Raw genomic sequence first — 14,963 nt, 5'->3', positions numbered from 1 at the left:
CAAACAAACCCCATGTAGTCTGATTCTGCAGCTAGGTTTTCGGACACTCTCTGCTTATTTTCTGATAATAGACAGGTCATCAATATAAAAAGGAACTGGAATACCTCTTTAAAAAGGAAGCTAGCTGTTATTGAGGGATGTGTACCTGTATAGAAGTCTCAGTATATGGAACAGAACGCGCTCTGGTTTAGAGATTCTCAGAAAGGAAACAAAGGGGGGTGGTCCCTGCTCAGAAATCTTCTATATTTGTCTATGTTATCTGTGTATGCTGTGTGCAGAACCTCCAGTGTATTCTATGAGGTGAGGATTCATAGAATACACTATTCTCCATCCAGTTTGTAAAAAGGTAACAGAGTGATCAATCACAAGCAGGAGGTAGTAGAGAACAGTATGATTCTGCATGTAACAGGAATACACTGGCGGTTCTGCACACAGCACTTACAGGTTTAGTTGATATGCAGAGTTTTATAACTAAACTGCACCAGTTCTTTGTCGGTTATTTATCATCGTCTTTTTGCTTAAAAGTTCTGAGCAAAGTAAATGTGTGATGAGATGCTACTCTCTCTGCCCCTGAAAAGCTGGAGGGATAAAAAGAAATTTAGGTCTGATCACTACTCAGTCCCATTCAAGTGAATGGTCTGAGCTGCAATACCAAGCTCAGCCACTATACAATGTAGATTAGAGGCTGTAGCTCTCATCTGACTGACTACTGGGACTCACACACGAATATGTGAGCTCTGTACTGACCAATGTGGGACACCCAAGAGTAGGGGAGCTCTGTACTGACTAGTGGAGATCACCCACAACTGGGGAAGCTCTGTACTGACTACTGGGGAACACGCACAACTAGGGAAGCTCTATACTGACTACTGGAGGATACCCACAACTAGGGAAGCTCTATACTGACTACTGGAGGGTAGCCACGACTATGGGCGCTCTATACTGGCTACTGGAGGATACCCACGACTATGGGCGCTCTATACTGGCTACTGGAGGATACCCACGACTATGGGCGCTCTATACTGGCTACTGGAGGATACCCACGACTATGGGCGCTCTATACTGGCTACTGGAGGATACCCACGACTATGGGCGCTCTATACTGGCTACTGGAGGATACCCACGACTATGGGCGCTCTATACTGGCTACTGGAAGATACCCACGACTATGGGCGCTCTATACTGGCTACTGGAGGATACCCACAACTAGGGAAGCTCTATACTGACTACTGGAGGATAGCCACGACTATGGGCGCTCTATACTGGCTACTGGAGGATACCCACGACTATGGGCGCTCTATACTGGCTACTGGAGGATACCCACGACTATGGGCGCTCTATACTGGCTACTGGAGGATACCCACGACTATGGGCGCTCTATACTGGCTACTGGAGGATACCCACGACTATGGGCGCTCTATACTGGCTACTAGGAGACAGTAAAACCTCAAGAGTGAGGTGTACGGACTCCAACATACACTACAAATAAGGCATGAATGCCCCCTAGGTTTTGGAGCTGGCTCCTAGACCTAGATGGCGTCCATACATAAACACTACACCTTCTAACATGCCCCAACCACAGGACGAGACCATAATACTATTCTATTACACTCTATTCCTTTGTTTTCCAAAGGGTTCAGGTTGGTGGGCACTAGTAAAAGAGCCTTACATCTCCCAACATGATCTATCCAGCAGATATGGCCATAAAACCCTCCCATTATACTCTATACATATATAACTACTCCTCCCAACCAGGTTACATAGCCATAAGGTGAGATGAATTGCTGAAAGTCACTATACATACGTCAGGCCGTCGTCCTCGTTGCACTGGTGGTAATCTCGCTGAGCGGACTGTTCTTCATCCGAGTTCCCATCAGAACTTCCTTCATCTCCAATCAGAGGCTTCATTACTTCCATGTCTACAGAATGAATCACAGGGACAAGAATTGTCATCAAGAAAAAAAGAAACAACTGAAATCAAACAGGCCCCCTCCTTGGAGATATGTAAATGGCGGGTTTGTAATTCCGCACAGAAGGGCCACAAACTATTCACCTACTGACAGCACCAGCAGTCATTACAGGAGAAAGATTACCTAAAGATTGTATGTGGAGAACGGATCGGAGATTACCTGACCTAGACAGATTACTGAAATGACTTCTCTATAGGGGTCAGGGGGCTTCTCCAAATTATAGAATGTTTTAATGAATTTAAGTCAATGGGGCCAAGGAGAAGCTGAAGAGCGCTAAGACAAGAGTGCGACAGTGCAAAGAAAAGCTCAAGAGCAGTAGTAGTGGCAGTAAAGGTGGTATTGGTGGTAGTAGTGGTGGTAGTGATAAGGCCAAAGCCATGTTTATGACTAATTGATCTATAACCCTGGGTAACGGTCATCGTCCTAATTAATTAGGCTGAGTGCCAGGCGGTAAAGAAGTCACACCACTCTACATGTTGGTATACGTTACTCTCTCAGCTAAGGAATGTATGCTGACGCACTTTTATTTAAGACCACGGGGGTGAAATAGTAGCAGAGAAAGTAAGAGATAACAACAACGCGAGTTTCATATTCATTCCTGATTGGTATGGGACATCTCAATCAAACAGAAAAAGTCTAAACAGTGCCATGTACTGTATAGACAACTACTCCCGGTCCTACGTGGTAACCTTTGGGAGCTGTATTATGGCAGCAAGCCAAGCATTTGTTTTTCTTTGACCCATCCTAGATGCAGGCGCCATCTTATCATATAACATTATACCAGTTTCAAGCATAAGCAACTATATCTAGCATTCAGCTTTTAAAGATAACAATGTTTTTCATACATTACATGATTATAACCTTCACAGCAGTTGAAGTAGTGATAGTAGATGTGATAGAAGTGGTAGTAGAGGTGGAAGTAGTAGTACTATTAGTAATAGTAGTAGAAGTGGCAGTAGAGATGGTAATTGTACTAGTAGTAGTGGCAGTAAAGGTAGTAGCAGTAGAGGTGGTAGTAGTAGTGGTAATAGTATTAGTAACAGTAGAAGTGGTGGTAGTAGTAGTATTATTATTAGTAGTAGTGGTAGTACTGTTAGCAATAGTAGTAGATGGGGCAGTAGAGGTGGTAATTGTACTAGTAGTAGTGGAAGAAAAGGTATTACCAGTAGAGGTGGTAGTAGTAGAGGTAGTAGTAGTAGTGGTAATAGTACTAACAAATCAAATCAAATAGGCTTTATTGGCACAACCGAATAGATATTTGGCATTGCCAAAGCTAGTAAAGTGGGGGGGGGGGGAGTTGGAGTCGAGGGGGAGAGTATGGGGGGGGTGGCTGATTTGGGGTATAACAGTCCATGGAGTCTCAACTTCCTCTTAGTTGGTGACCGCTATATGGGGAGGTGGGGTGGGTGGTTTGGGGTATAACAGTCCGTGGAGTCTCATCTTCCTCTTAGTTGGTGACCGCTATATGGGGAGGTGGGGTGGGTGATTTGGGATATAACAGTCCGTGGAGTCTCATCTTCCTCAACAATAGAGGTGGTGGTGGTGGTGGTGGTGGTAGTAGTAGTAGTAGTGGTGGTAGCAGGGACAATAGGATATAATGAGGGCCCAACAACCAGCAAGAGACACTCATTAAAATATATGGACATCATTTAGAGAAGCCCCCAGCCACAGCCCCTATCTGAACCTTTCACCAACTCCGCCTACTTTGCCTCCTTTAATAGGCGCCGATCCAATGATTCCATCACTGTTGGAGTTTTTTCTCTAGCCCCCACCATTCCTGAGCAATCATTTTTGTTAGTTTCAGCACCCAATATGCTAATTAGACTCTCTCTACAGCCAGGTATTAGACTGACTGCTCCATCCCACGACCTGCCCTGTCTGTACTCATCGTCGCAGTCGCGTTGATGGGGCCTAAAGGAGAACAATGGGAGAAATTTACTATGCAAAATGTGCCAGAATTCTGGTGTAAGTTGTGCCAAATACTGTCTCACTTGCCTTACGTCACATTTATCCAGCGCTTTAGAAACACTTCAGACACTTTCACAACTTGTACGAAAAGGGGACGTTGCTTCATGTAAATCGGATGTGGTGTGAAAAATTTTGCAGCATTTTTCTGGCATAAAATAACCGTAAAAGACAGACAAGACCGGGGATCGGCAACCTTTGGCACTACAGCTGCTGTGAGACTGCAACTCCCAACATGGCCCACTCACTTCTATGGCGTTGTAGTTCCCCAACTGCTGGATCGCTTAGGGTTTCCTACCCCTGGACTAGACTAGTCTGATAATGTGACAGATTTATTATATGACAGCATTAGACACTGTAATAAACCTGGTGTAGTATAAGACTGTCTAGTCTAAGGTTGTGCTGTAACTTTTAGGCAATAGTAGTAAATCTGCCCCAATATGCATGAAATAGCAAAAAAATAAGAGAAAATGAGAGATCCCGGCCGATAAAGACCAGAAGGTTAGCGTCTTCAAACATCTCACAGCAAAGAGACTTGTAGAGCAGAGCGTGTTCTTCTCTGCGGGTCGAAGCTTCGTACTAAAGCTGATAAATATTTTCTTCTTTTTATGTCTTCCCTTGAAGATAAGTCCACAGATCTCACACCGGCCTTTGATACTGGACACCACAGAGCTCCGATATCTGTACAGATTCGATGGTGTTCTCCAGCACACGCTCTATAGACTGTATAAGCTATCGGAGACGTGCAGCCCTCTCCATCTTATGTTATAAGGTCCTTATCGCCGTCACTTCCCCACTTCAGTGCACTAAGCTTAACACAAGACACTACAGTACGGTAGAAAGGAAGAATAAAATCTTGTAGCATGCCAGATCGTACTACAGGAGAAGCATGCATGTGCTCTATAGAGTTACACCGCCACGTTGTTCCCAATGTTTATAATGCAGAGCAGGTCAATATGTCAGGGACAGCTCTGTTCTCCGCTCCTGTTACGTTACAATCCTGTGAATAAATAGTTCGAGTGACTATAAGCAACTTATATCTGTTTCCTCCCCCCGACTGTATAGAATCCATCTCTATAGAAGTCTATGGAGAGGGGGTGGGGGGGGAGGTGATTGTTAGAGACTGCAGTGATAGAGTCTTATCTTGAAAGACAGAAGTGTCAAAAGAGCACAGGGTAGCAGCTGCAGTTATTTGTAGCCCTTTTCCATCCTCCTCCCCACTCCATAGACTTCTATGTAAAAAGTAACAGCATGAAAAGTGGAGAAGGAAACAGATTCCTTTAATAAGATATATTACAAAGTTTCTTATACTGTACTATTCATTCAGAAAAAGGAGTTTTATAACTGGAGGTATGCTTTGTGGTAAGGGGGGCGGGTTGCCTTAAAAACTCATTTGAATCAATTTTGGTTAGACGCCAACACAGGTTTGAATTCAGCCTTAGCTGCTAAATTTTTGTCACATTTCACAGATGACCTATTTACTAATAAGACTCCATATTTTCGGGAGAGATTCACTTCAAATGAATCTTCTAATTTCAGGTTCATCCTTGTCCTAGGTCTCTGGTGGTCCCCACCATCATGATACTTTTCCGGCATCAGTTCCCCTACTCCATTATGTCAGTATTCGGTCTTTCCCAACAGGCATGGATGCCAATGTACCTCCACTCTCCACCATCACCCTGGTCCCTGGTCAAAGGGTGAACATACTACTTTGTGGATTCTTAAAGGGTCAACCCTTTGATCAAGCCAATTCTTGATGCCCAAAACATATTTAAAGCAGCTCCACTGGGCACCTGATACCTTTGCTAGTTCCTATGCGGATGTTCCGCTCCTGTGTTCTTTTAGTTTCTCCGTATATAGACCTTTGCTTTATTCGGACTCCACCTTCCCATCTTAACCTAGTTCTGTTTATCTTTCATCTCTGACCCCAGCTTGTCTCTGACCTCCAAACCTATGCTGCCCACCCTGACCTCCTACTCTTTACAACCCTGAACGAAGTCTGCAAGCCCATGACCTCAGAACTCAACTACCCTCTTGCCTGACATCTGGTGCTTCGCACCGACAGCTCTCTGGCACTTGGCTAGTTGCCACCTACCCGGGGACTATTCCGAGAGGTAGTGACCTGGTAGTCTCCCTGTAACAAAGTCCAGATCCCCATACAGGGGATAAAGGGTAGAAACTAGGAAGGCTTGGGAGTGGCCCAAAGTCAAACTGATTAGATGGTACAGTGGTTTCCCCTGCCCATTACGAATTTTTTTGCTGTAGTGATAGTGAGTTGTCGCCTCTTTCTTCGCTTTTGTTTCGAACTATAAGAACTAAAAACAAGATAAAAAGCCTCAGGGCCTCAATTACTTGAACACATTTCCATAAACTATGCAAATCTCTCTAGAGGAGAGCGGTCCAGCCGGTACAACCGGATTATTGATTGCAGAGTCGTCACAGATTCACTGGTAAAATTAGCAACAGGGTCAATAAAAGTGCACTCACACGAATTTGCAACGAATTTGGGAACAGATTCTGCCCCAAAATCAGTGGCAGATGCCACCCCGAATCTGAGTCCTATCGTTTTCAATGGGAGGCAGAGATCGCAGCAGGACACCATAAGGGGGGGACCGACCTTGCCACAGATTCTACTGCTCGGTAATCCCTGACGATTAAGCCCATTCATCTAGGCCAAATCGGCATCAGCGACGGAATGCCAAAGCCAAGCATCAGAGTTTCATTGTGGGAATTTCTCTTGATTTTTCGTCATGTAAACTTAGCCTTATGTGTCCAGCCAAAGCAACCATTTCTGTAGGCGTCGGAGGCGCAGACGGGCCTATGGACAAAGAGGAGTTGGAGTTTTGGCCTGTAGGAAAAACTTTTTAGATAGTGAGGGAATGGAATAAACCGCAGTTACCTACAATATCATTACGACACATATATATCCATCACAGAACACGACGAAGCCCGAACTCGACACAAATGTAAATTTCGCAGAGCGTAAAAGGGTTAATGCATACGTATAATAGGCTGTTGCTCTATATATCACCACGCTCTTGCCAACCATCTAGAAAAGTTACTTCTAATGATTCATCCCAAAAAGTAAACTTCTCCAAAACCCGGCGTCAGCAGATTATAATGGGTCACATTTCCACATCTCAAATCTCCGCTTCAAATTCCAGTTGTCATTCAATTCTCGGAATCAATATTCTGTCAGCTTAAAGTTTTTCGATGGGAGATTCTCAGCTGTCACCAATGTCTGCAAAGCATGTAAGATTTACTATGTATTTAATTTCCAACCTCCTTGTACAGATCATACTGAATTAAAGGGAACTTCCACCTCGGAATACCGTTTCGGCCGACGATTGGCCTTGAAAATTCCACCAAGATCCATTTCCGAAGCCTAACTTTGGCCAATCTTCAGCCAAGTTGTGTAGATTAAAGCTCCATATACATGACCGGGTGCTTGGCCTGCGTATTAGTTTGGCTTTTTATGGCTAGAACACATTATATTCTAATGGCCCCTGTCAGGGTCTGGGGTTGCTAGGTGGGGAGGCATAGGCACACAAGTCCAGTTTCTTTTAGTCCAAAACAAAAGGTAGAGTTTATTTTCACTCAAAAAAGGTAGTGCAGCAACAAAAGGAAACAATACAAAAATAAATACCTGCCTGGCTAGGCACTAACTAAACATAGAATAGGTTACCTCACCTAGAATATCAGAAATCTAAAAGCCAGTAGAATCACTCAGGACACAGCTCCAAAAATATGACCTCTCTCTTTCTTTGGCTCTCTAGCCAAGCTCTGCCAAAAACTGGACAGGAGATGGAAACCTGCAGTCATTTTTCAAACTCATTCATTTAAATGGGTTTGGAAAGTGTCCGGCCGCGAGCGCCGGTGAGTGTTTTGTGCTGTCCGCAGCGGACGTGCAGGACTTTGTGTCTGGTTAAACAAAAAAAAAAAAACAGTTTTGTCGCGGAGAGCACAAAACACTCACGGCCGGACACAGTCTGCCAAGTTTTAATCTTCTGTCGGCAGAAGACGGAAACCTGAAAACGGAAATCGGGCGCTGGTGTGAACCCAGCTTAAGCTTGTTTTTTTAAAATTACAAATATCATGTTAAATCATCTTCCGACAGCCTTAAAGGGATTGCACAAATAAAGACACTTATCCCATATCCACAGGATAGGGAATAAGGGTCATATTGATGAGGGTCCTAGGGACCTCCAGTGATGAGGAGAATGGTGGGCCGAAAGTATCCAATGTCTCCTCCTTGTAACTGGAGCACCACTATGCACCATGACTTTCACTTTATTGACTGCTATGGAGCGGCCACTGCATATTGTGGGCATGCTCTGTGACCTGACATCCCTGTATAGAGGTCACCATGAGGGAGGAGGATCCAATGGGTTACAGTTGAAACTTTAAGGATATGTCCACGCAAAGGAATTTGCCGTGGATTTTGTTTTCAATGAGAGACAAAAGGATCGCAGAAGGACGCTGGAAAAAAAAACAAAAAAAACAAAACCCCAACACAGTCTTGCTTGATCGTGCCGTCAATTTCGCAGTGACGGAATGCCGAGTCCACAACATATTCCTACGTCTGAATGTACCCATGGTTTCAGGATTTTTTTTATTTTTTTTTGTCATATAGATGACAAATTTTCTCAAAAAATTTTTCAAAAATATGTTCAACATTACAAAAAAAAATAGAATGAAACACTTTCCGATGATACTTCCAATTTAAGGAGGGGGGTTAGAACTCCTCTAATGTAAACAAATTCAGCATATATATATATATATATAGTATACCGCAGACATCACAACGCCGGATGCATAATGCGGTTTACATTTTGCGAACACCCCAGGCTGCCGGCTCGGTGGCGACATGAGGAGATGCTACAGATAATTGCTCATTAGCGCTCATAAAAATACCCAAATCAAAGAACATCAGAGAGATAATTCTACTATAGATGTGAAAATACCCGTAATTAAATGTATATTAATACGGGCAGACGGGCCGACAAAACCACATGGGCTTATTTAATATGGACGTAAACACTTAGGAATGTATACAAAGACATCTCATAACCAAATATACCGCCTGGAAAAAAGATCTTCACACAACAAATTTAAAGTAAACTAAACTTTGGAACAACTTTTGATTTTCAGACAGTATTTGTGACATTAACCCTTTCCCACTACAGTCATTTTTTGAGTTTCGTTTTTACTCTAGGCCTTCCAAACGCCATGTTTATTTACTGTTCACCGAGGCATATCAGGGCTTCATTGGGGTTGAGCGATCTTGAGATTTCAGGATCGTTTTTAAAATCCGATCATTTTCCATTCGAACCCGATCTCAATTGCGATCCTAATGCAAGTCAATGATATTTTTTTAATAACCGAAGATCGGATTTTAACCCTTTCCCGCTGATGGCATTTTTTGATTTTCGTTTTTTAATCCCCTCCTTCTAAACCCCATAACTTTTTTATTTCTCCGCTCCCAGAGCCATATGAGGTCTTAATTTTTGCGAGACCAATTTTTCTTCATGATGCCACCATTAATCCTATTAATATTATAAATGTGAAAGTTTGTGGGTTTGTGAGTTTGGATGTTCGGATGTTTGTTCCTCAATCACGCAAAAACCGCTCCACCGATTTGGCTGAAATTTTCCACAAACATAGTCACTACACCCGATTGCGCAATAGGCTACTTTTCGTCACAATAGCGCACATACGTTTGTGCCAGGACCCCCACAAAACCCAAACTCACACCACCATCTCTGCAATCTCACACACTTTGGACCATAGCAAGCCCCAAAATTCATATTGCCCTCTACAGCCTCGCCCCTAACCCCACACAATCACAGATACATATACTTTACCACTTTGCCCCTCACCTTAACGATACTCCAGGAGGTTCTCTTTAACGCTCCGGAGCAGCCATGTTTGCCGACCCCCACCGCTCTGACAATCCGCAACACCGCCCACCCATGTCAATACCCCTAGGCGGTCTAATAAATGCAAAAAAAAAAAAAGTTTAAAAAAAAGTAAAAAAAATATAAAATCAAATAAAAAGGATTAAAAATTCAAATCACCCCCCTTTCCCTAGAACACATATAAAAGTAGTTAAAAACTGTGAAACACATATATGTTAGGTATCCCCGCGTCCGAAATCGCCCGCTCTACAAAGCTATACAAATATTTTTCCTGTTCGGTAAACGCCGTAGCGGGAAAAATGGTCAAAAGTGCCAAACCACCGTTTTTTCACTGTTTTGATTCTGATAAAAATTTGAATAAAAAGTGATCAAAGCAATAACATTTCCCGAACATGGTAGAACTACAAAGTACACCCGGTCCTGCAAAAAAAAAAAAAAAACGCCCTTTACATCCCCGTACACACACGTATACAAAAGTTACGGCTGTCGGAATATGGCGACTTTTCAAAAAAAAAATTAACACAGTTTTGGATTTTTTAACGGGTCAAAACGTAAATAAAACCATATAAATTTGGTATCCCCGGAATCGTAAGGAAACACAGAATACAGGGGACAGGTCATTTTGGTTGCACAGTAACGCCGTAAAACCAAAGCCCGTAAGAAAGTCGCAGAAATGCATTTTTTCTTCAAATCCACCCCATTCTGAATTTTTTCCCTGCTTCCCAGTACATTATATAGAATAATTAATGGCGGCATCAGGAAGAAAAATTTGTCTCAGGAAAAATTAAGACCTCATATGACTCTGGGAGCGGAGAAATAAAAAAGTTATGGGGTTTAGAAGGAGAGGAGTCAAAATCGAAAATCAAAAAATGCCATCAGCGGGGAAGGGTTAACTTCAAATACTTCTGTCCCAAAGTCACTATGTAAAGTTTCTCACAACACCGTATATATAGCAGCTCAAATACAAAGTAACTGCAACACAAAAGTCTCACGTATTCTCTGAATTACAGAAACAAGATACAAAGTTACTTACATTTCATATCCCATCCCTTATACACAGTACGAAAACCTTACCCACGCCTGTATCTACCCACTTCTACAATCACCGCAGACGAAGTCGCGGGTACCAGCTAGTTATTCTATATAATGTACTGGGAAGCAGGAAAAAAAATCAGAAAGGGGTGGATTTGAAGAAAAAATGCATTTCTGCGACCGCGACATTTCTGGTTTTACGGCGTTCACTGTGCAGCCAAAATGACATGTCCCCTGTATTCTGTGTTTCGGTACGATTCTGGGGATGCCAAATTTATATGGTTTTATTTATATTTTGAAAAAAAATCCAAAACTGTGTTAAAAAAATTTTTTTCTAAAAGTCGCCATATTCCGACAGCCGTAATTTTTTTATACGTCCGTGTACGGGCATGTATAGGGCGTCGTTTTTTGTGGGGCCGGGTGTACTTTTTAGTTCTACCATTTTCGGGAAATGCTATTGCTTTGTTCATTTTTATTCAAATTTTTATCAGAATCAAAACAGTGAAAAAACGGCGGTTTGGCACTTTTGACTATTTTTCCCGCTACGGCGTTTACCGAACAGGAAAGATATTTTTATAGATTTGTAGAGCGGGCGATTTCAGACACGGGGATACCTAACATGTATGTGTTTCACAGTTTTTAACTACTTTTATATGTGTTCTAGGGAAAGGGGGGTGATTTGAATTTTTTATACATATATATATATATATATATATATATATATATAATTTTTTTATTTTACTTTTTTTAATTTTTTTTTTTTTGCATTTATTAGACCCCCTAGGGGTGTTGAACCCCAGGGGGTCTGATCACTAATGCAATGCATTACAATGCTAATGCATTGCAAAAAACCATCCTTTCTTTTGCAGGCTGCATAGACCAGCCTGCAAAAGAAAGAGCTTGCAGATCGGCCGGGGAGCCTTGTAAAGGCTCCCGGCTGTCATGCCAACATGACGTCGGCCCTGGAGCATACGTCAAAATGGCGGCAACATGCACCGCCGGGAAAATGGCGCCTTCGGCGCCACTGACCGTAGCGCCGGAGGGGTTAATGCCTCCAATCGGTCCGGGGACCGATCGGAGGCATAAGAGCCGGTTGCCTACTGCTTAAAGCAGTAGACACCCAGCGGCTATGGCAGTCGCCATAGTTACACACCCGACATGCGCCGTACTATTACGGCGGATGTTAGGAAGGGGTTAAAAACGATCCTATTCACTACACAGCACGCAGTCCAAAAATTGAACGCTTTAATTTTTAGACTCCACGCTGTGTAGTGATTAAAAAGAAATCCTCTGGCTACTTAGTCCCCCCTGGTGTCCACTTACCTGCACAGATCGCTGCCGCTGTTCTCGCTTCTCTTCTCGCTGTCCCCGCCTCCCAGGGTAGTGTTACAGCCCTAGGAAGAAGGCGGGGCTTGTTGTGGCTTAGGAGAATGTGGGCATCACTTACGTCTCCCCTCCCAGTACCCGCCCACACTCTCCTAAGCCACAAGCCCCGCCTTCTTTCTAGGTCTGTAACACTAACCTGGGAGGCGGGGGCAGTGAGGCGAGAAGAGGAGCGAGAACAGCGGGGAGTGGCAGCGTTCTGTGCAGGTGTTAGCTACTAGAGATGTTAACTAGTGCTTGGACAGTAGCAAAGCATTGTGGGAAATAACGTCAACGTAAAAAGATCGGGATCGGAATTCCGATCGCCATCTTGAAATTTACTTGATCGCCGATCGGAATCCGATCTTTTCTGATCGCTCAACCCTGGGCTTCATTTTTGCGGGACAAATTGTACTTCGTAATGGTGCCAGTTAATATTGCGTACAGTGTACTGGAAAGCCGTAAGATAATTCAGAATGGGGTGGAATTCGAGAAAAACTGCGTTTGAGTGACTTTCTTACCGGCTTCAATTTCTCAGTATTGACTGTGCAGCCAAAGTGGCATGTCTACTGTATTTTTTGAGTCAATATGATCATGGCAATACCAAATTTATATTATTTTTTATTTTAACCCCTTAAAAAATCCAGAACTTTGCAAAAAAAATAAATAAAAATGTCACCATATTATGCCTATGTATTGTATTGTATGAGGCCATAAGCCAAGGGCAAAACTCAGCTCAGCTCCTAAATATCTGTCTGTTTTGCAGCCCAGGCTCACTGAAAGAAATTAATGGATCCGTGAAGGGAATTAACACATGCATGCATTCATGTACATGAAGTTTAAGGCTGGGATTAAACGGGGCTTATTTGGACCGGAATTTGACACGGAGGCTCCCTCAGATTCCAATCCAAAAAACTGCTAGCTGGTGCAATGCATACAGTGCACCGGCATCCAGTCGTAGCATTCCGCTCCGGATTAGGCCCAAATGAATGTGCCAATTTGGAAAATTTTGATGTTTTGATCACTTTTTGTTAAAATTTTCAAGAGGTGAAGTGACGTTTGGAGTGGAGCTGTTGTTGACTCCAACCCCCAATCGCTTTTACAAAAGGGGTGAATCTACCACAAAATCGCCACTTACCATACGGTTTACTTCTTCAGATTCATAGCAAATCTGCCCCAATGACTTCATTGGTACCATGTACATTTTTGGTACTTTATTGCATGTATTTTTTCCCAATTCCCAATTTACCTATTTAAGGTTGTATTTTTTTTTTTTAATTCTTAATTTACTCCACATTTTAAAATACACAAATATTGTCATATTTATTTGACATTTGCAAACCATTTTTGTTCTAAATTTTGCCTATTTATATATCATTTTTTCCCTATTTATTTTAACGTTTATTAAAGAGGCTCTATCACTGGATTTTCGCTATTTTACATAAACATATGCCTGAATAGCCTTTAAAAAGGCTTTAAAAAGGCTATTCAAGTCCTGCTAATCGTTTGTTAAAATAACCCCCCGTTTTAATGAATTACCTTTTAAACGTATATGTAAATGAGCCCTTCCGTGCACCGTGGGCGTTCCTGTGCACCCCTCACATCATACTCTGTTCACGCCCTCCTCTGTGGTTCTTCTATGTAAGTCCATCCTCCTGCTTTCGATTCACAGCCTCACAACTGTCTCTTCCCTGCTAGTGGTACATGACCTGTGATGATGTCACTACTGCTCTGTGATTGGCTTGTCCCTGTGATGACGTCACTACTAAGTAGTGATCTATACACTGCTGGGGCTGCAGCTCCCATATTCTATCATAGCATAGATCTACTGTACACATGGAGATCTATGATAGACACAGGGAGCTGCAGCCCCTGCTCTGTATAATCACTACTTAGAAGGACCTTGTAGTGACATCATCTTGGGTCCTGAGCCACTAGCAGGGAAGAGACAGAGGCTGTGAATCAAAAGCAGTAGAGACTTCCAAAGAAGAACCACAGAGGAGGGCGTGAACAGAGTATGACGTGAGGGGTGCACAGGAACGCCCACGGTGCACGGACGGCTCATTTACATATACGTTTAAAAGGTAATTCATTACAACGGGGGGGGGGGGAGGGTCTCTTAACAAATGATTAGCAGGACTTGAATAGCCATTTTGAAAGTTATTCAGGCATATGTTTATCTAAAATACCGAAAATCCAGTGATAGAGCCCCTTTAAATTCACCATTTATAGTTTACCAATTTTTTTTTTTCAATAATTTTTTAATTTATTCCAATTATAAAATACAGAAATATGGTCATAATATTTGACATTTGCAATCAATTATTGTTCTTAATTTTGCCTATTTATATTAACATTAATTTTTTTTTAATTCACTATTTTTTTTACCTTTTATTAAATCTACCATTTACAGTTCGCCAATAATTTATCAAAATTTCTTCAATTTATTCCAAAAATATGTCCGTAATATTTATTTTACATTAGCATACCATTTTTGTTCTTCTTCCCTCACCTACTTCAATGGTGAGCACCGTTCATTGCTCTTCAGAAGCGGTAAACATCTGCGCGCCTATTTACAGCCGCGAACACCGCATTGTGTCATTACATCAAGCAGAAAGCGGCATTTTTTTTTTAACTTTCTCATTAAAACACTGAAATGCTGAACTAGAAGTAAAAAAATAACTGGGGGAAAAGAAAGGAATTTCATTACGGAGGC

The 14,963-nt window shown here is 42.4% G+C and overlaps 1 protein-coding gene across 1 annotated transcript in view; it reads right to left on the bottom strand.

The window, feature by feature from the left end:
- The window catches only part of SLC36A4 (solute carrier family 36 member 4), a 133,515-nt gene that overhangs the window by 112,166 nt on the left and 6,386 nt on the right, over positions 1-14,963 (bottom strand). Inside the window, exon 2 of the mRNA XM_075266129.1 lies at positions 1,805-1,919. Within this exon, the coding sequence (XP_075122230.1) occupies positions 1,805-1,919 (115 nt within the window). The remainder of the gene's footprint in view (positions 1-1,804; positions 1,920-14,963) is intronic.

Source organism: Leptodactylus fuscus, chromosome 2 (assembly GCF_031893055.1).
Source record: "Leptodactylus fuscus isolate aLepFus1 chromosome 2, aLepFus1.hap2, whole genome shotgun sequence".
In the NCBI taxonomy this organism is placed as follows: domain Eukaryota; kingdom Metazoa; phylum Chordata; class Amphibia; order Anura; family Leptodactylidae; genus Leptodactylus; species Leptodactylus fuscus.
This window is presented reverse-complemented; position numbering and strand designations above follow the sequence as displayed.